The sequence below is a fragment of the Podarcis tiliguerta genome, assembly GCF_965153285.1.
Source record: "Podarcis tiliguerta genome assembly, chromosome: 14".
Taxonomy (NCBI): domain Eukaryota; kingdom Metazoa; phylum Chordata; class Lepidosauria; order Squamata; family Lacertidae; genus Podarcis; species Podarcis tiliguerta.
The window spans coordinates 27,919,960-27,941,246 of NC_139547.1; the positions used below are offsets into that span (position 1 = coordinate 27,919,960).

Genomic DNA, 21,287 nt, shown 5'->3' on the forward strand with positions numbered 1-21,287 from the left:
ACTACAGAGAGAGTGCTTCTGTGCTCTAATCTAGCTTGACGGTTTCCCATATGTATCTGGTTGGCTTCTGTGAGAATAAGATGTGGAAGCAGATGGGTCATTGGCCATATCTCTTCTTATATCAAAGAGTTTTTCACCCCCCTCGCTGTATGTTTCTCTTTCAAGTCCTATTTGATTGTTGTACATCGCTTGGACACCTTAGGTCAACTTCCTCCAATCTGGTACTCTCCTGATGTTTTAGGCGACCACCCCTCAGTCCGCAGAGCAAAAGTCAACATGCTCCAACATCTCATTTTCACAGCCTTCAGAGGGCGGTCTGTTTCGTGCCTCCGAGGGTTGCTCATTACAAAGGAAGAGTCATAGTTCCAAATCCTTGGAAATCCCAACAGATGTTTGAATTGTCCCAAACATTTATGAGAGTGTAACTGAGGACCACCCCCCGCTTCCCATCCTTTCTGAGCAGCAGATCTGTTTCCCAAGCCCCAGAGAGAATCATGTGTCAACCGCAGATGGGAACTTTGTCTGCGGTGTGCTCCATTCACCGAACACACATCCTCTACTATGAGAGAGGAAAGGAAACGCTCAGCTTTCCAAATAGTACAGAGCCATGGGAAAAGATTACAGGTGTAAATTAGTGGAGAGGGATTCTGTTTAACAACCTTTGTTTAGGTGGAGCAGAGATGGATGGGGAAGAAGGTAGCTAGGCAACAGGCTGAAACCACAGATTCCATAACAGAAATACACTTGAGGCAAGTTTCTAGGATCAGGCTTTTTTTTTTTAAGGACTGGAGGTGTGAAGAGATACAATTCTAGGGGTTATCAACACACTGAAAATTAGTAATTCACAACGTTTCATTGGCATCCAACCAGGAGCTCGTAAGACAAAACACACACTTCTCAAATTGGCAAGCTTCTAACAGGAATATGCAGCTCCCCCCCCCCCAAAAAAAAATTGACCTCCAGTGCGAAGGATTGGAAAGGCGCAAACACTGGTTTAAAAAATAAATAAATAGAGAGGGATAATGGTGGTGAGATCCAGGAAATTGTCAGGTCAGTTCAGCTTAATGCCTATTCCAGTAAAATTGATTTTAAAAGTGTGATTAAACATTGAGGTCTCCAGCCTTTTTTGGGGGCTGGGGGGGTGCATCTGAAAATTGAAGAAACTGTCATACGTACTGCAATAAATAAATAAATAAATAAATAAATAAATCCCAATTATATGAAAGTGATTCACAGATTATATCTAACTCTGAGTAGGTTGGCTAAGATGTATAAAGCAGAATCAGATATGTGTTGGAAATGTAAAAAAAAATATGGAGGGAATTTTTTTCGTATGTGGTGGACATGTAAAACGGTAAAAGAATATTGGGAAATGATTTATAATGGGTTGAAAAAAATGTTTAAAATAACCTTCCCAAAAAGACCGGAATCCTTCTTATTGGGAGTAATTCAGGCAGAAATCCCTAGGTGTCAGAAAGGTTTCTTTATGTATGCAACAACAGCGGCTCAAGTTATGTTAGCCCCAAAATGGAAAGTGAGTGAGGTCCCTGGTAAAGAGAACTGGCAACTTAAGATGTTAGACTATGCAGAACCTGCAGGTTTAACTTACAGAATAAGAGATAAAGAAGAACATATATTTAAAGAATAGTGAAAAATATTTATTGACTTTATGGAAAAAACTGTACACAGCATTAAGATAAAATCAGCAGTGTAATCAATTTGTGATGATAAAGTGGAGAACTGACCTAAATAGTTATAGTAAAATATACAGGAATGAAAGATATGTAAAATGAACCATGAAAGGAGAAAGAGGAAAGTCACTGGATATTCAAAAGTATGTAAAATGTTTATTTTGAAATGTAAACATTGAAAATGTAATATATATTTTTTTACAAAAAAATCACATAAGGAAAACTGGTAGTTCATCATCTCACCCCAGTCTACAGGTAAAACACACCCTCCAATCAGCTATAACAGACAAAAATCATCCCCCGCCCCAGGAGACACCCTCCAACCGCAGACCGTCATATTGGATACTTGCATGATACTTTGGACCCAGCCCACATTCAGCTCATGAAGCTGCTAGGATGTCAATGTTGCCTCAATAAATGTGTGTGGGATGGGTGGGTTGCTAATTATTGTTAATTGCACAAGCAATGAACAGAAACTTCAGTTGCCTTTCATGTTACTAGCTGGAGAACATTCCAAGTCCTCTGGATTTTGGGGGTGAGATGAAATGCAGCCCCCAGATACCCAAACATGGATTGTTGACATCTATGACAATGCCCAGGGTGGTATAGGGTTTAGTGGGAGAGACCTGGGTTCAAATCCCGCCCCCACTCAATGAAGCTCACTGGGTGACCATGGGCCAGTCACTGCCTCTCAGCTTAACCTACCTCACAGAGGAATTGTGAAGATAAAATGGGGAGGTGGGGAGAACCAGGTACACCTCCTTGCAAGGAGGCAGGATATGAAAGTGTAAATGATAGCAGGGAAACCCAAAGCAACTCATAGCTGAACTATTGTGCCAGAGTGTGAGAAGGTCAGCTGTATTACTAACAAGGTGGAGGCTTGGGGTCTGGAAGTGGCCCCCCAGACCTTTGTATCTGGCCCTTGGGACCCTCCTCAGGCCATGGCACTCACCAGCCCTGCTCTATGGCCTTCTGGAGTGCTTCTGTTTGGCTGGAAATTGTGCCTCTCGCTTGCCTGGATGGAGGAGAGAGAAGAGTGAGTGGAAGAGAAACCTCTGGCTTCTTTCTGTGAGGCTGGAAAGCTGTCTGCTGTACAAAGGCAAGTGTGTCACATCCATTGCCCAGTTTTGTGTCTGGCCCTGGCAGAAGGTCAGCCGCAAGCAAATGTGTCTCTGGGGCTGAGAAAGGCTCCCCAGCCCCCCTCTATAGACACACAGAGAAGCACGAGGCTGGAATCGCCCACAGGAAGTGTTAATTAGCACAGGAGTGTCATCTACTGGCTTTGCGAGGAACAGCACCAGAACAACAGCAGCAAAGAGTTTTTACAGTATAGGGATTTCTCCTTCCAACAGGTACAGGTCACAAAAATCTTGCCTTCTGTGGTTCTGTGGTTGACAGCTGCAGTGCCAACTTGGCTGAGAGATGGGAGGAAGACACAGTCTGAGGCTCCCCCACCCCACCTGACTATAAGAGCCTGGGTAGTAAAGGTAAAGGATAAAAGACCCCTGGACGGTTAAGTCCAGTCAAAGGCGACTATGGGGTGCAGTGTTCATCTCGCTTTTAGGCCAAGGGACACCTTTCTGGGTCATGTGCCCAGCATGACTAAACCACTTCTGGCATAACAGGACACTGTCAAGAACAGAAGGCACGAAGCAGAATTCAGAGAGCATTACAGTACTACATTCTAGTAAAAATATTGTCCTTTATTGCACCACTATGACTATCTTCCTTTCGTTCCAAGATGAAAAGCAGCTATTATTGTTGTTGTTTAGTCGTGTCCGACCCTTCGTGACCCCATGGATCAGAGCACGCCAGGTACTCCTGTCTTCCACTGCCTCCCGCAGTTTGGTCAAACTCATGCTGGTAGCTTCGAGAACACTGTCCAATCATCTCGTCCTCTGTCGTCCCCTTCTCCTTGTGCCCTCAAACTTTCCCAGCATCAGGATCTTTTCCAGGGAGTCTTCTCTAACTCAGAGAAGCTATGAGCTATGCTGTGCAGGGCCACCCAAGATGGACAGGTCATAGTGGAGAGTTTTGACCAAATGTGATCCACCTGGAGCAGGAACTGGCAAGCCACTCCAGTATCCCTGCCAAGAAAACTCGATGGACAAAGACAACAGGCATATAAAAAAGCAACTATTACTTACGGCTTAAAGTTGAAGGAAATATTTAACTCTTATTCCTTAGAACAGCTCTAGGGAAATGAAGGTTCTTTTTAACTGGTTAAATTCTAACAAAATTGAATATTGAAAAAAGCTTTACTTCAGAAAATTTCTACAAAAACTTTCCAAAGGTTCTCAGTGTGCATCAGAATTCCTCATTAAGAGTTATCTTGGTCCTTTCCCCATCACGCCTTTAATTAATGCCTCTTTTTCATGTTTCAAATGACATTTAATTTTTTACATTAATTCTTATTTTGCATGACTTCATGAGCCACTTCTATGTGCACTTGTTGATGCTGCTGTAATAAATAAAAAAACAAGTTTGTTATTGATACAGGAAGAAAAGCAATTTACCAGCCAAGAAATTTCACATTGCAAGGTGTTGTTAGAAAATTCTGAATGAACCGCTTTCTTTTTGCAAGTTGGCAACAACCTGAACTTGATCAAACTTAATTAAACAGAACAAACTCATTGGCAATCCAGCCCTAGACAGTAAAGTACCACTGAAGCCTGCAGAACTTCTTATAGGGAAGTTTTCATATTGAAGACAACTTCTGTTTCTAAAACTCTGTACTTTATTCATCTCTCACACTGACAGCTAATCAAACACATTCCATCATAACAATGTGTAAAATTCAATCTTCAAAATCAGTTGTTGTTTTTTTTAAAAAATTACAATGTACATTCATGAGGTGTCAACAGAATGGTTTCATAATAATTTTTTTTAATTATGAACTCACAACCCTTCAAAATTAATCTAAGACTATACATGGCTCACTCTCCTTTGTAAATTAAATGGATATTTTTTTTATAAAATAATTTATTAAAAATATACAGGAGCTAAAAAGAACTGTCCAGTATCAAATTCAAGGCCTCCATTCCCCACCCAAAAAAGACATGAACACCAAAGTGCCAGAAAGATTCCAAGTCAACAGGAGCTGCTGTCAAGGTTGCTAGTCTGGATCCAGAACACACTGCTCCACAATCTCCCGCAAGTGAGGATTCTCCATTGCAGCCGCGACTCTCTCTTTGTCATTTATCTGCTTGTTAACTGTAGCACGACCAAAAACAAACAAGAAGTCTTTGGTTAATGACCAACAGAAATGCACTAGAATATCGCAAAACACACACGGTGTGTGCGCACACGAAGATGCAAGTCTTACAGAGACACACACAGATTTGTCAAGGATCAGAGCTCAGTGAATGCCTCCCACAATCTGCTGTCCAATGCCTGCAACGTTTAGATCTTATCACCATCTTACGGGGCTTTTAGGGAAGGGTAAGAACATTAGAATTGGGACGCGGGTGGCGCTGTGGGTTAAAGCCTCAGCGCCTAGGGCTTGCCGATCGCAAGGTCAGCGGTTCGAATCCCCGTAGCGGGGTGCGCTCCCGCTGTTCGGCCCCAGCGCCTGCCAACCTAGCAGTTCGAAAGCACTCTTGGGTGCAAGTAGATAAATAGGGACCGCTTACTAGCGGGAAGGTTAACGGCGTTCCGTGTGCGGCTCTGGCTCGCCAGAGCAGCGATGTCACGCTGGCCACGTGACCCGGAAGTGTCTTTGGACAGCGCTGGCCCCCGGCCTCTTGAGTGAGATGGGTGCACAACCCTAGAGTCTGTCAAGACTGGCCCGTATGGGCAGGGGTACCTTTACCTTTACCTTTTTAAGAACATTAGAAGTGGCCAACCAGATGCCTGTTGTGGGAAACCTGCAAGCAGGATCTGAGTACCTCTCCACTCCTGTGGTTTCCAACAACTGATATTCAGAAGCAGTGCTGCCTCCGACCCATGGAGGCAGCTCTCCTCTGTAAATTTATCTAATTCTTTTTTAAAGCCATCTAGTTTGGTGTCTCCTGTGGGAATGGTACATTTGATTTTTTTTAATTGCTTCTGCTTGCAGGGAATTTATGTTGGCCAGTTTCAACAATACTGTTTTTAACTTTGTTTTTTAATTTTATGTATTTCCACCCTAGAACCTTTGGGCATATGATAAATAAATAGAGAAGTCATGCAATGCTAAGATTGCAAGAGATATTACAAACAAGTATGAAAGCAGAAGCTAATGTGTTCCAGCGTGGTTAGCTCATATGCATCACTTCCTATGGGGCTGGGTGCCAGGCCCTCCCAGCCTGACTGCCACACAAGAAGATTGAAGACATGCTCAACAGGAAAATTCAACACACACACACTTGGTGATGTATATCAAGAGGCTGCTTTATTCCCCAACACAAGCTGAAGACATACTTACTGTCCTCCTCCGTGGAATGCGCTCCCTCTGAAATGTAGATTTCCAACTACATGAGAGAGAAAATGACTGCTTAATATGTTTTTATAGCATAGGTATGCATCTGCACAGAATATACAACGCTGTTTCGATGGCTTGCTATACAGTGGACCCTCTGGATACGAATGTAATTTGTTCCAGGGGTCCATCTGTACCCCGAAAAATCTGCAAGTAGAGCTGCCGCTTCTGCAAATGCATGCAGCGTGATAGACTGTTTCTGTGCATGCGCAAGGCGCGCAGAACACATCTGCGCATGCGTGCGTGGTGAAACCCGGAAGAATATGCTTCCAGGTTTGCTGCATCCGCAACCTGAAAGTTATGTTACCCAAAAGTAACGTAACCCAAGGATCCACTGTAATGGGCAAGTCTCACTTGTGTTTGCAATATGAAAGGTCTCTCTTTTTCTCTGCAACACAATCTCCACATCCACTCAGGGGTTTGTTATATGGTAAGGAAGCATGGCCTCTTACAATCTGGCAGTTCTCACATGCCTGCCAAAGCTGTGTACATGATACAGTCTCCTGAGAATCTTATGGTACCTTAAAGACTGTGATTAGCGGTGATTCCTGCCCTGCAAGGGGTAGGACTAGATGACCCTTTGGGTACCTTACAACTCTAAAATTATATGATTCTTGTACAAATTTATTATGACTTAAACTTTGGTAGACTACAAACCACTTCACCAGATGCATGAAGTGTACCTGATGAAGTAGACTGCAGTGAGTGAAAGCTTATGCAACAATAAATGTGTTCGTCACAAAAATCTGTGTTGTTCTTCCTGCAAGAGACTAGCATGGTTGCAATCCCTCTGGAAATCCTGACAACAGAAGGACTCTGGGTTCTTCATTTCACCACCTCTTCTAAGACCACATTTTGCGTGAGCAACAGATAACACCACCCCTTGAAATTCCCCATACAAGCAAAGATGCAAAACATTTGGGGGGAAGTTGGAAGTGGAATGTGTGGCCAGATAAAGCCCTCTAAACATGCTTTTCTGGAGAGTCAGCTGCAGTATGTTTTTAGAAATACAAACAAAAGTGTACCTTGTGTTTAAAAGGCAAACATCTCTGCAGCTTGATCCTCAAACACAGCCCTGCATTTTAAAGAAAAAAGATGTCATTTTTCTTTTCAAGCACTACCCTTCCATTATCTTTCTGCCAAAAGAGTTGGTGGCATGTGGTCATGCAGCAAAACGTATTGCTCAACCATCTGTAATTCAGTTTTATAAACATGTGAGGGAGAGCTGGCCTTGGTTCTCAGTGTATCTTGCTCTAAAGATAGCAAGCGTTGCCTCATCTAAACTGTGAAAAAGGCAGGGAAATGAAGTGAGCGGCATCCATTTTCGAGATCTGCTTTCAAGCACAGAACTGCTTTACAATTTGGTAATAAGCTGTGAAAGACTGAAGAGTTTTGCACCACACACTGCCAGGGCATGAGCTCTGATTGGGATCAGGACACTAATGTGTTGAGCTTTACACAGGGACACAGTCTTCAGTCTGCCTTGCAAAAATAAGGTTAAATTGGTTCCAAAGAAGCCTATCCCTAAAGGAAACATTTTTCAACATGAAAGGTCCTGTAACCCATTCATATTCAATAATTCACAATACTAATGCTGCATGTTTCAATGCACAAATCCAGAAATGCTTCCAGAAGAACTGAGTGTCCCTTTATTTGCCTTTCCAATATCTTTGTTTACTTAATGTCATGAAACTAACAACTTCACAAATCGCTCAAAGAACCCCCTCCCCCCAGATCTTACCTATAAGAGTGGCCAAAGAGCAATGAGGTACCGTTGGTGTAAACCTGATTGTGACCAAATATTCATCTTCCCCAATTTCATGCACTTCAACACAGCTTTCTGTTACCACGTCTAGTTCTTCTAAAGTGTTGGGCTTCTCTGGGTCCCGGATAGTTCGAATTATATCTAAGCAGAAACAAACAGATCACAAGTGTCTAATTATGGGGGAAAGGTTGAGTGGTCAAACTCTAGGCCTGGAGTCAGCTGAAAATCCACTTGCTTGTGACATAAAAGGGAGTTTGATGCCAGCCTTGCCAGGACTCTTCACAATCCGGTCCCTCTCGGCCTTTAGGAGGAACAAAGGTTGCAAGTGACATTTCAAATGAGAAATGATAAAAACGACATATGAAATGTGTTCTGAGGCTCATTGCTTCATGACCAGTGAGCCTGCAAGCAAATGGGTACTGTGGAGTGAATTTGGATTTATTTATTTTTGTCTCTTCTGGATTGGAAATAATCTTGCCACTGTGACTCATGCATTGTTATCCTCAAGAAAGGAACTATTGCAATAAACCTGGGCAAGGGATTACCTGAGTGTGGGGAGGTAAGAGGCATGGAGGCTGGAGATGTAAATATCAGACTTTGAAAAGCTGGTATCACTGGATCAAGTTCAACAGCTTTGTTGAATTAATTAAACTAAAACTATTTTAAAATTAATTAAACTAAATTATTTATTGTTAAATTAATTGAACTAAAATTGGATTTTGAATAAATGTGCAATTAATTGTTACAATTTGGAATTTGATTGTTATCTTCCTTCATGGGTCATGCAAACCACCATTATGAATCATACTATTTACTGGGAAGGCTAAGGGCAGTGGGAATGAGTTTATGGAACTAAGAGTGCGGTGGCCCCAAAAAAGTTTAGGATCCACTGCAATAAACTCTATGTGGGGCTACCCTTAAGAGTGACCTGGAAGTTAAAGGCAACGCAAAATGTATTAGCTGGCATACTGTTGTCACGCATGTTACAGTGTGCTTAAAAGAGCCTCATGTTGCTGCCAATAAATTACTGGATCAGGGTTAAGTTTCAACTTATAATACCCTAAACAGGTACCTGAAGGATTGCCTTCTTCCCTATCTCCCTGTCTGGCAGCCAGGACTGTCTGGTGAGGCCCTCCTGGCTGTGCCCACAGATCCCATGGGCCGTAAGCAAGGGGAAGAAGGCCTTTTGGGTAGCAGCCCCCTCTCTTTGGAATCCCCTTCCTTCAGAGACATACAGGCAAGTGCCAACCCCAGAATCAATTGGGCCTCTGCTAAAAACGCATTTATTTCCTCTGGCTAGTCATTAGTGACGGCGGGCTGTAGAAGTTATCATAAAAAATAGAAATTAAAATTTGTACATTTTAAAGTGCGCACTCTGACACACTTGGCTGCTGGTTTAGTTTGTGCTGCAGTCTCAATACATTTTTAGCACCTTGTCGTTTCAGACGAAAGGAGGTGCGTAAGTTTAAACTGTTCTCGGTTTATTGTTGATTTTATGTGTTGAATGATTTACAGAGCTGCTTTTGGGGTTTTTTGTTTTTAATTTTTATCTTACTGCTTTCTTCTCTTCGTGCACTCTTTCAAGGTTTCGGTTTTCTTTTTAAACACCCCCTCCTCCAACTGCGAGGCAAGCCGGGTCCTGGGCCGCGAAAGATCTCCCGCCCCGTGAAGCCTGGATAGGGACGGGGCTGGGGAGCCACTGACCGTAGACCTCCAGGGCCCGCTCCTGCTCCTGCTCCATGGCAGCGGCGGCGGTTCTGCTCGGGGCCTCGGGCCGGTGGTGGGCCTGGTGGTCGTCCTCCTTCTCCCGGGCCTCATGCCCCCCGCTAGAGAGCGCCCGCCAGAGCAGCCCCAGCGACAGCATCCCGCCCCGAGCCAAGCCCGCTCGCAGCCTCCATGAACCGGTCCTCAGTCCCTCAGGCGGCCCTCGCGGGCACTTCCGGTCTCGGGGTGGGCGGGGCGCTCCAAAGGCAAAGCGACGCTGTACTGTACTCACAAACGCGCCCTCTTCTCAACCAAGACTACATTTCCCGCCGCCCAACGAGCTCGCTCCCCCGGCTTTCCGCGCGGCGAGGACTACATCTCCCGACTCGCAACGCTCTGACTCGCCGCCTGTAGTGCGGCAGCTTATCCCCGCGAGGCATTCTGGGACGGTTAGTCCGAAGGAAGAGCGTCGGCCTCCGCCCTCCCGGCTTTCGTTCTCTTGTTGTGGCTCTGCCCCAAGATGGCGGCGGCCGCGGTAGGTTTCTGAGGAGACCCACGAACCCGGCGGTCGCGGTTCTCTCAGGGAAAAGAGAAGAATGGCGGCGTCGGAGGCTGGGTCGCTTCGCGTTCTGCTGCAGCCGTTCCGCAGCCCCAGCCAGGGCATCACCCGGGCCAAGCTCAGCGGCGGCCGAGGCGCGCTGGCGACCGTGACGGGGGCGGAGCTGCGCTTGACGGGGCTGGTGTCAGCCCGGCTCGACGGCGGGCAGGACGGGCCCAGCGGGGACGGCAGTATCGCCCTGCCCGGCGCCTGGGAAGAGTAAGTGGGGGTGGAGCAAGGGCCGGGCCTGGGGGGTCCCAAGTCCAGCGTCGACCCCCCCCCCATAGGTGGTAACGGACTCGACCCCCGTCTACCCCCAGCGACAGCTTCCCCCCCCCCATTTAAAAACGTTTCGTAGTCGAGGACCAGGCACCCACCCACATGGTGATCTCAGAGGCTAACTTACTATTGCTTTTGAAGCACAGCAATCCTCCTCCGCAGCAAAAGGGTATTTGTCCCCACGTAAATGTCGGGGCAGCAGAAGCAAACGCTGTTTGTTTGTTTTTGCATAAAATTTATGCACCTCTTGATTGGAAAAAAAGAGCCACAAAGCGGTTTACAAAAAAAGAAAGATAAAACAGTGGAATTATTAAGAAAAATTAACCATGATTTTTAAGTTTTTGAAAAGTTAAAATAACAGTTTAGACTAAAACAGATTAAAGGCTTGTGTCAAGTTTCTAAGCATCGGAGTAGGCTTGACTAGACAGTGTTTTTAGCAGGCACCAAAATGTTTATGTGTTATGAACGAAAATAAAAAAATTAACTTACGAAAAGAGTACAGTGAAGGTGCCTCCCACACTAACAGTTTGAGTTCTTACAAAGGTGTTATTATGTGGCATCTGAAACAGTGCTGATTGCTTCAGCACATATGGGTTTGTTGCTGTATTCATGATGGTGCATTGATAAAAGATGCATATGACCTCAGTATTATCATCGTTAGGTCTCACCAACCTTTTTTGGGCCTTTAGCACCTTTGCAAATCAGAGGAATTGTCTTGGATACTCTCCCCACCCTGCATTGCAACTAAGGACACACCACACAGACTATCCTGTTGCTTCTTTAAAACCCCATTTTAGGAGAGGGGGCTGGAGACACATCAGCAAAAGCCTCTGTTGGCAACTCTTGGATGTGGAAGTAGTTGTAAAGCATGGATTGCGGGTGAGGGAGAGAAGAGAAGTGTCAGTTTTGGCCTTCATGACGGCAATAATCCACATAGTAGTCTAAAGGGGGGGGGCGGGGCTGTCAGACCATTAAGTCCAGAATCATCTAGCCGCACCACTGAGGATGGTTTATCCAGTGCCGCCCCCCCCCCCATTACTGCCCAGTTTCACTTGAATCAACCACTTCTCTGGCTCAGCATCCCATTTGCAACAGCCCCACCTGCTGTGAGGCTTTTAATCTCCATGTAAAATGAGCTGTCAGAATCTACAGTTCCCCAGTTCACCTTCTGGTCCCTTCCTACCTCTCTTGTTATGTAATTGAGTTGCTTGTAATTTTTCTTCGGATAAATAGGATGTATTACTATTCTTGTTAGAGAAATAGACAAAATTGTAAACCCCAGTAGATTATTATTGGTTTCACTCCCTAGAGTTTTTGTTTCATTGATTGTATGTTGGTTGTCTTTTTCAACTGTTGTGTTCTAAGATTTTTAGTCATTTTTTGTGCAAGTGGACAGTAATGTATTTCACTTAAGTAATTTGTCTCTAAAAGGCACATCATGCTAAAAATTTCAAAGAAGAACAGTTGGCAGTATGGCTCATGTATTAAGTATTGTTTTCCTAGCTTCACATGGGAGAGTGTGGAAGATGAGAACCTTCCAGTGGACAGTCTTAAACTGCTTGCTGTCAGTAAGACCCATGAACTTCTCGTATATGAAATTAATCTAGAGGTTGGAAAATGTGATGCAACACTCCTGCAGAGCTGCAGTGAAGATACGCAGAAGCAGCTCATCAAACGTAAAAATATTAGTGAGTATAACATTCATTCAAGATGTAAGATACTAGTTTATTAATTTGTTTATTGATTTGGAGGCCATTCTTCAGCAGTGTCTAGAAAACAAAATACGTTATATGGTATCTATTGCAGACCTTAGCCCATGAGTTGCAACTTGCTCTAGACAGGTAATGCTTATAAACATTGGTGGGGCTATTTCAAACATTGAATGCAGACAGCCTGACTTTTGCCACTTGTGGGATGGGTGACCCATTTATCTTTATTGGGACTGTGCTGTATCGCTTGTTTCTCTGCACCTATTGTTACTGCATCTTAGAATATGAAAATATCCCTTTTGTCCTCATCATGCAGGTTTATCTTCAATCTCCTCTTTGAGAGTGCTGTCATTTAAAAATGGAAAAGTTTTGATGCTGCTCAACAACTGTATTATTGCACAATTTGCTTTTCTTGGAGGAGAACTGAAAGCAGAAACGTTGGAGGATTGCTTTCTTCTTGATCTGTCGTCAGAATCTCTGGAAAGGATAGTAGATGTTGCCTTTTGCAGAGGTGTTCTTTTCTTGTTAGAGGAATCTGGATGGATATGTATCCTTTTAAATTGAGTTTTAACATCCTGCCCTTCCTCCAGGACAGAGTGGTTTGCAAAACAAATGTATAATTTAAGCAGTAAAATAAAACACTAGCAGATAATTCTCTGTGTTGCTCACTAATTCTTAAGAAAGAGACAAATACTGAGATATATAAATGGATATTTTTGTTGTTGTTTGTCTCTTAATAAATAAAGTGCTAGTCTTGAGTAATACAAAAGGTAAGATGCAGAAACAGTCCGGGATAAAAACAAGGTCAAAACCCATTAGGTCACAAGGCAAGTCAGGATGCTAATGCAAGGATTTTGTTCAAGCACTCTGCCAGCAACTGGAGACTTTTAACCAGGAAGCTTCAGAGCTCCACCCAGAGCACAGCTGGAGGCCATCTGGATTGCCTGAGGCAGTGATTTTCAACCAGTGTGCCGTGGCACCCTGGGGTGCCTTGAATGATGGTCAGGAGTGCTGCGGCAATACTGGCCTATATCCCTCTTTCCTCTCCTCTGATGCCCTCTCACGTCTCTGCCTCCCAAAGCCTTGCACAGCTGTTGTAGCAGCCCTGGCTACAAGCTCCCCAGGCAAATGGTGCCTCTGGGGCTGGCCACGGGGACCTGGTTGACAGGAGCTGAGGCAGCCTTGGAGTAAGCAAGCAAGTGGGTGAGGGAGCCCAGCCAGCCAGTCTTCCAGGCCTTGCTGAGGGGAATGGACAGACAAGTCCCAGGCCCCTGTGGGGCAGTGGGAGGAGGCACCTCTTTTTGGGGTGGGGTGGGGGGGAGGGCCGCTCAGAGACCATGGGCAGCAGCTGCGGCTCCCCAGAGGACTCCCAAGGAGAGGGGAGAGGAGAGGAGGCTGAGGGAACACTCCACAAGGGAAGGTGTTTGAAAAGGGGTGAGAGGCTGCCAGCTTTGTTGGCAAGGGGTGACATAACTGGACTCCTGAGCCCCCATGGGTGCTGCAGAAAATGTAGTTGGTCAAGGGAGCCATGGCGTCAAAAAGGTTGAAAACCTTTGGCCTGAGGAGTTTGGTCTTCTCATGAGGAGGAGCTTCTTCACAAGTAACACTTTATTTTCAAGGAGTCCTTGTTCTTTGGATGGGTGCACCTATACCTTTATCTGCCAGCATGTCACCAGACTTGGTGCTAACTAAGCCTCTGCCTCTGATTCTTTGCAGGGGCCCTCTTTGTCTTGCAGAGAAGATTGGGGTCCCAGATCCCCTGCTCTGTCTCACTGTGCATTGACACAGCCTGTTTCTCTTTCATGCTTCTTTTTTGGAGCACCAAATCTTTCTGTGAAGAGGATTGTTCTAGCCATGTGCCTGAGAGGTGTCCAAATGTGTGCAGTTTGGAATGGTTCAGTCTACTATCTTGATTCGAAACAGTGCCCAGTGGTCTTGCACATTAGGTCTAAGTAAACATGCATAGGATTGCTGTGTCAGGATGGTGGGTTTTCCTTTGCATGTGTGCCTGTTCATGTGACTCAGAAAGTGTCTTTCTTTGACATTGTTGCAAAGATATTTTCGATGCTACGGATGGTGCCTACCTTGCCCATGTTGATGTCTCCCTCTATCAAACAGAGGGGCAAGATGAGAAGCGTCTGGACATCCTGTCTTCTCTTACACTGTTAAATATATCCCATGATCTCAGTGTTGCTGTGGTTGCCAACAGCTCCAGTTGTGTCGTGGCTATTGACCTCCATTTATACTTCAAGTAGGTTGGCCACAATATGCTTTAAAGTGGTATTGGGCAGGCAGATTTTCACTTTTTAAATTCTTTGCCAGTTCTAGCTTTTCCTCTCTCTTTCTCTCTCTCTCTCCCGAAAAGTTTGATGGTCCTGCTCTCTTGAAACATTTAGGAAAATGGTTAAAACTTTTTATTGTGCTGGGCGTTTGTGGTCTTAATCTCACTTTCTCCCCCTGCTGCTTAAATTGCTTTCAATGACTTTTTAATGCTCACTTTATTGTTATAGTTTATTGCCAGTGAAAATTCAATTTTTTTTAGATTAACTGTTATAGGGAACTTTTTGAGGGTTGAAAGGTGGAGTTGAAATCATCTTATTTATAAATAAACACTTTCCCCCTGCAGAGAATATCCTGAGCATTTAATTTGCAAGAGAAACTTTGACAACCTTCCTGTAGAACAGTTGGAGGGGACAGATGAGGATGACCTCAGAAGTTCAGATTACAGCATGAAACTTATGCAGCATCCATTTCGGACCGACAGGTATGTCTACAGAACTTCTGCCTTGCATCATTAATCTATGTGGAAAAGAGGGGTATGTTTGTTCAGTCCTACTTGCCACTTTGGCTCTCTGGCTCCTGCTGTTACTGCCGGTAAAATAGCTTTAGAATGTTAGGATGAATTAGTATAAGCTTAGACATGTGGCATCATTTCCAAATAGATGCACAACTATGTCTAAACACCCTCCTCCCCAAGACTAGTTTGCAGATGTTTTGATGGCAAGAAACTATACTTATCCAATCTGTTTATCTGTATTACAAATCCTTTTTGTTCAAGTAATGCAACTATAGATAATTCATAGATTCATTGTTAAAAATGTTGGTGTGATTTTTCTCCTTTTTTCCAGATCCTGGAAGGCACATTTGTCTTCATTGTTTGACACAACAAAAGGATCTAATTCTTCAAATTTGGCAGCCAACGTTTTCTTGCCTTGGTGTCAGTATCCTTTGCATCTAGAGCACTGTGACTGTAAGTCTCGTGAAGCTTCTGAGGCCTCCTTTCTGCATGATGCTGCTCATGTCCTTTCAAACTCAAGAGGAAAAGATCCCCAAAACACAGGCAAAAGAGACAGACTATGGAAGAGCATAGACTTAGGAGGACTAGAAGATGGTGTGAAACTCGAGTGTAAATCTGTGACAGGTTTTAGTGCATTATTCACTCTCTCAAGTGAGAGTGAAGGACTGATTCTTCTTCTGTGGGATTTGGAGACCCAAGACGTGATGCGTTCTTGTGTGGGCAAAAATTCATTTTTTGTGGAGTGTAACAGAGAGGAGCAGTTATGTCCCATCCTTTCAGGTGAGCATTTTTTAGTTGCAAATAAAAACCATAGTCTGCAGTCTAGAAAGCAAAAGCACTGCTTTGTTTGTAAGTACTGACACGATTGAGGGCAATGCAAGAAGATTGCATTCAGTCTCATAAAGTACCATATAGATCATGTTTGATATGACAGGTGAATAAGTTCTTCTTTTATTTATTATAACCCTTAGAGCTCGGCCTCTCCTTGGTTCTGTTTGGCTTGACTCAAGAGGAATTCTTGAATAGACTGATCATCCATGGAAGTGCTGGCACTGTAGATTCTCTTTGCCAGCTCAATGGATGGGGAAGATGCTCTATTCCCATACATGCCTTGGAGGTAAAGAAACACTTGTGGCCCTTGAGGTTCTGTGCCTCCCACATCCCCCAGTGCTGGGAGTGGTGGGATCTTGCAACTGGCAGGGGATTCTTTTTTTCTTTTTCTTTTTGACAGCCTCAAATGTTTACTTTGAGCTTATCTAACCTGCAGCCTTTGCAGGCTACATGGAAAGGGCACCACCCAAAGTAATATACAGAACTGCCATGTGGCTAAATTGTGGAGCAGGCAAAACTGACTGCTCTTGGTGACTCTGTCCTCCAGCCCTAGTTTTTTATTCTGCAGTATTTTCGGCATGAGGTGATCCTTCTTTTCCTGATTTCTGCTGCACATCCTATCTAGGAAAGTCCTCCTCCCACAAGAAGACAAATGGAAGTTCTTACCTGCTGGGCATCTATTTTTCTGATAGATAGAAGGACATTCCACCCTCCTTCATGAAGCCTCACTTATGGGTCCATAGTGGAATAGTGCTTGGGGAAAACAGGCTCTCTTGGCTTGTTGCATGACATTTTGGCTTATTTAATTGCATTCTTGCGTGGATGCTTTTTTTTTCTTTTTTTTTTTAGTACTTTGTTCTTGCCTTGTTGTTTAACCACCCTGCAAATTGGTAGAAAGTAACTTTTCAACCCGCAAAAAGAATATCAGTCCCTTATTTAATAACTTCTGTTTCTACATGTTGCTGCATTTTTAACAGTGATTCTGTTGTTGCTGTTTAGGCTGGCTTAGAGAACCGTCAGTTGGACACAGTGGATTTCTTTTTAAAGAACAAAGAGAATATTTTCAGTCCCTCCGCAACTTGCTCCTTACAAGATCAGCCTGCAAGCACTTTGTCAGATTTTTACTTGAAGAGTAAGTAAAACAATGTAAATGCTGAAATGGACATTGCTTTGACACAGACCTTCGAAAAGCATAGTGTAGTCTTCACCTGCCTGATGCCTTCCAGATATTTTGGACTACAGTTCCCATCAGCCCCAGCCAACATGGCCATATGTTGCCGAGACTGATCGCGATCCAAAGCATCTGGAAAGTTCCATGTTAGGAAAGGCTGGTGTAGTGAGGATGAAAGAAATTCACTGTGGTACAGCTCGTGTGAAATTAATGCTGCACAAGCCACATAGAAAATAATCAGAGCTATATAAGGGCATACTATATTCAGTGAAGCATTCTTGGGAGAGATGGAACATGCCCTGTGTATTCAGAAAGTGCAATCGGGTAAATGGATGCCATATAAAAGATGGAGGCAAGCTGTGCTTTCTTTTCTGAGAATCCTTTTTTGAGTGGGGAGAGGACATTTTAAAGCGATCTTCTGGTCATTTCCTGCTTTAATTTTTCTCACACAGGCATGGAAGAGCTTACACCAGCCTTAGATTTGCTTTGCATGGCAATCCGAGAAAATGATTTGGAAGCACAGAGCAAGCATTTCTCTGAGCAGCTGCTGAACCTCACCCTGTCTTTCCTTAACAAACAGCTCCGTGAAATTTGTATCCACAGAGAAGGTAACGGTTGTGCTTGTGTTGCTTGAATTATCATCATGCTCTGCATTTCCCCAGTAACGGGCCATGAAACCTTTCTACTATTTGAGCTATTTTCATGTGCAAGCTGTGTGCTCCTGCATGTGACCTTTTTTTTAAAAAAAACAACAACAACATCTCTCCAGTGGTGATATTTGATGAGAGAAGAGGAGGAGCGATTCAGGCCTCAGCTCAGTGAATAGTGTATACCGTATTTTTCGCCCCATAGGACGCATCGCCCCATAGAACGCACCTAGTTTTTTTTTGGGGGGGGGGGGAATAAAGAAAAAAAATTATTTCCCCCCCCCCACCAGGCGCGGGGGAAGCCTGAGCTTCCCCCGACCCCAGCCCCCAGAACAGCCTGCTATCCGCAAGCCTAGGGAGCCGTGCCGGTCTCCCCAGGCTTGTGGAGAGCTGCGCGAAGCCCAGGCACGCTCTTCAGCGCGCCCCGGGCTTCAGAATGTAGGCAGTTCTGCACAACCTTTGGGAGCCCGGTGCGAAGCCACGCCGGGCTCCGGAAGGTTGCGTGGAGCTGCGTGAAGCCCAGGAGTGCAGGCAGCACTGCGCAACCCTCGGGAGCCCGGCGCGGGTTCGCGCCAGGCTCCGGAGGGTTGCGCGGAGCTGTGCGAAGCCCGGGAATGCAGGCAGCTCTGCCCAAGCCTCGGGAGCCCGGCGCAGCTCCACACCGGGCTCCCGAGGGTTGTGCAGAGCTTCCTGAAGCCTGGAGAGCAAGAGGGGTCTTCAGCAAAAGCCTGTATTTGCCCCATAGGGCGCACACACATTTTCCCTTCATTTTTGGAGGGGAAAAAGTGCGTCCTATAGGGCAAAAAATACAGTAATTGTTTTCTTCCATTACCGTAATGTCCAAATCCTATACACACATACTTGGAGGTGTGCTCTTTTGGATTCCGTGGGATGTGCTCGTGAATAAACACACAGACAATCATAGTCGCTGTATGGGCTGTAAAGCTGTGATTCATAAAACAATTAAGTCAGTTTTCCAGGATTTAAGTTGACTTAACAACATAGTCCTTTGGACTAGCTGGACCAGCACCTGTACTGGGTCAGGAGGGATCAGTATCTTATAGTCAGTTCATACTGTGGGCTTTGGCACTTTTGCATCTTGTGTGTTTCTCTCTATACTATATTTGGACTCCTTTGTCATCATGTTGATGACTGAGTGGACCTTTGTGAGTGGGCAGGTGAGTGGCCCAGGCAGGCTTCCCTGTGTTCCTGTTGTCACTGTCACCACTGGTAATGAGGAGAGGAATGAAGGGGAGAATGTCTTTCTCCCCCTCTGCGCCAGTGCAAGCGGAACAGGATGTGGTGGGATATGTCTTTGAATATGTTAATGTTCATTGGGCTACCCTTAGTGTTGCAAGTCTCCCAGGGAGATGTTTTCATTCGTTCCTTCCATTAAGTGTCTTCCTGTAATCTTCACAGAACTGGATGAAAATCTGGACAGATGTGTTGATATTTTAACCAGCTACATCAATAAACTTAGGATGTTTATGATAAAGTTCCCTCACAAGCCTTCCAGTGTCATCAGCTTCACGTGCGATCTTGAAGAAGACGTACCCTGCGTAGAACAAAGCCAGAAGTGGGAAAAGTTTAATACAGAGGTAACCGGAGCATCAGTTTCAAAAACGCCTGAGCATATATTGTCCAAGACATTGTGTCTGTTTGCTAAACAATTTCATTATCCCAAGGAAAAATGAGTGACCTAAAGCCACGTTTATGGCAGAATCCAGCCATAGTTAAGCGTTTGGAAGTCCTGTTGATTTCAGTGAGAGAGCTAGAGACTGTGTGCCAAACACTCCCATTGAAATGAAAGGCAGGTAGCACAATAAAAACATTAACTTGGTTTGGACAACTTTTGAAAAGTTGTGTGCTAAGGAAGGATTTGAAAGTACAATTTGATAGTATAGCAATGGAAGACTGTGTCCAGTTCTGGCTGCCTCATAACAGAAAAGGATATCCTGGAACTGGAAAATATGTAAGAAGGGCTACTAGAATGATCAAGTGGTAGCATGGAGGGAAAGTAGCAAGAGAGACATTTTCCCCCTTCCTCATAATCATAGAATTGTTGAATTGAAAGGGACCCCAAGGGTCATCTAGTTCAACCCCCTGCAATGCAGGAATCTCAGCTAAAGCAGGTGACTTCCTGTGTTCTTAAGACTAGATTGTGTGCCCTTAACAACTTCCACCCACTTCTCTGCCATTCCCCAACTTGCCTCTCCCGACCCTTCAGGAAAGAGGTTGAATGTCAAGCGTGGTGTTTTTCAAGAGCAGCTAGTTGCATTGCATGCCCTTCTTTGCTCTTTCAGCAAACGGTTGCTGAAGCCATATTAAACAACAAGCTCCCAGAGGCTCAGACCTTCTTCCGGATGGCAGGTAACCCTGCCCAGAATCTTAAGGTGCTGACCCAGATAGGACTGGATCTGGTGTACAAAAGCCTTCTGAAGGATGATGTCAAAGAAGCCTCCAAACTCCTAAGAAACATGGTGAGTAATGCATGTCCAGAGCGTGGCCTGATCTACAGTGCTTACTTCAGTGTATTTGCAGGTACACACAGCAAGGGATTGGCTTTGCTTCTTCAGGTGCTAAAGAATGGCCATTGGGGGTCCTTGGCGAGTTAACAATGGGAGTTGAACTCATTAAGGATTTTCTTTTTCCTGTCATATTCTGCTTAATTCAGGGGAGAGGGAGAGAAGTATCTAACATAGGAGAAAAATAAGTATGGGCATGATCCATTGAAGGATAAGCACACACACACAAACGCACACTAACGTTTATATATGTGTGCATGTATGCATTTGATTCTTAATTGGGTGGGTAACATAGGTCTGTTGTCACTTTCTGCAGTCATCTTTTTAAAAAGGGTAGTATATGTTCCTTTTATGTATATATATTTGGATAAGCACTTTAGGTCTTCTTTTATTGCCGTTTTTATATTTGGTTTTAATATTTTTTGTACCTCTGTTTTTATTATGTAAGTCGCTTTGAGACACTTTGCTGTAAAAAGCAACCAACAGTAATAGTAATAATTTGTCTGAGGAAGGGAGGCAGGAGTTTTTAAGCGTTGAGCATTTTAAGCCCATTTCGCAATCTGTTGTTGAAATTTCTTCAGTTGTTTGCAAGCTGTAGCCGAGCCCTGAAATCCTTTGTAGATACGCACAAAAGAAAGCCTATGAGAGAAAATATGGCATTAATACTTTCTTGTGTAAACTCTTCTACCCTTCCCCTCCCTTGACAGGGCTTCAATGTGATGGAGCAGCTGCGCAAAATATGTTTCTACGTAACTGATCACCATGTTCGTGACTTTTTGGTGAGTGCGGGGAAAACCTTTGCATGGATTGTGGTCCTTTAATTTCATATGTTTCAACTGCATGTGCAGGGTACATTCCTGGGTGACTTCTGCTGCTACTGCCCCCCCCCCCCACCTCACAAATTGTGTTAGTTTTCACCCAGGTCCCAGTGATGACTTCACTTTCATGTTGTCTCTTTGGCATTAGTAGCTGATGTGGAAATCCTGTTGCGGTGACATCAGTTCTATCAGGGATCCACACCACACTGTTTTGTTCTAGACCACTTCCAGTTCCTACTCATATTTTTGATTTGACAACAAACCCTTTAAGGAGTTGCTTTTCCAGTGCCTTT

General features: G+C 44.4%; 2 protein-coding genes across 5 annotated transcripts in view; one reads left to right on the plus strand and one right to left on the minus strand.

The window, feature by feature from the left end:
- Positions 1 to 1,821: 1,821 nt before the first annotated feature.
- Positions 1,822 to 9,933, minus strand: CIAO2A (cytosolic iron-sulfur assembly component 2A). Of its 3 annotated transcripts, XR_014504606.1 has the most exons (6): positions 9,620 to 9,912; positions 7,892 to 8,056; positions 7,176 to 7,225; positions 6,097 to 6,142; positions 3,829 to 4,904; positions 1,822 to 3,443 (listed from the first exon to the last, which is right to left on the minus strand). XR_014504606.1 is itself a non-coding variant. In XM_083412346.1 (5 exons), exons 1-5 carry the CDS (start codon positions 9,777 to 9,779, stop codon positions 4,807 to 4,809), a joined length of 519 nt encoding a protein of 172 aa, XP_083268472.1. In that variant the 5' UTR covers positions 9,780 to 9,933; the 3' UTR covers positions 1,822 to 4,806. The 3 variants fall into 3 exon arrangements, 1 of the variants encoding a protein (XP_083268472.1); XR_014504605.1 differs by having other exon boundaries at positions 1,822 to 5,099; positions 5,509 to 6,142; positions 9,620 to 9,924; XM_083412346.1 differs by having other exon boundaries at positions 1,822 to 4,904; positions 9,620 to 9,933.
- Positions 9,934 to 10,062: 129 nt separating this feature from the next.
- Positions 10,063 to 21,287, plus strand: part of SPG11 (SPG11 vesicle trafficking associated, spatacsin) — a 33,127-nt gene continuing 21,902 nt past the window's right edge. For both annotated transcript variants that reach the window (XM_083411752.1, XM_083411753.1), the window contains exons 1-12: positions 10,063 to 10,436; positions 12,000 to 12,184; positions 12,522 to 12,752; positions 14,261 to 14,456; positions 14,832 to 14,969; positions 15,334 to 15,782; positions 15,974 to 16,119; positions 16,833 to 16,965; positions 17,457 to 17,612; positions 19,071 to 19,249; positions 19,955 to 20,131; positions 20,884 to 20,955. In XM_083411752.1, coding sequence (XP_083267878.1) covers positions 10,216 to 10,436; positions 12,000 to 12,184; positions 12,522 to 12,752; positions 14,261 to 14,456; positions 14,832 to 14,969; positions 15,334 to 15,782; positions 15,974 to 16,119; positions 16,833 to 16,965; positions 17,457 to 17,612; positions 19,071 to 19,249; positions 19,955 to 20,131; positions 20,884 to 20,955 — 2,283 coding nt within the window. In that variant the 5' untranslated portion in view covers positions 10,063 to 10,215. The remainder of the gene's footprint in view (positions 10,437 to 11,999; positions 12,185 to 12,521; positions 12,753 to 14,260; positions 14,457 to 14,831; positions 14,970 to 15,333; positions 15,783 to 15,973; positions 16,120 to 16,832; positions 16,966 to 17,456; positions 17,613 to 19,070; positions 19,250 to 19,954; positions 20,132 to 20,883; positions 20,956 to 21,287) is intronic.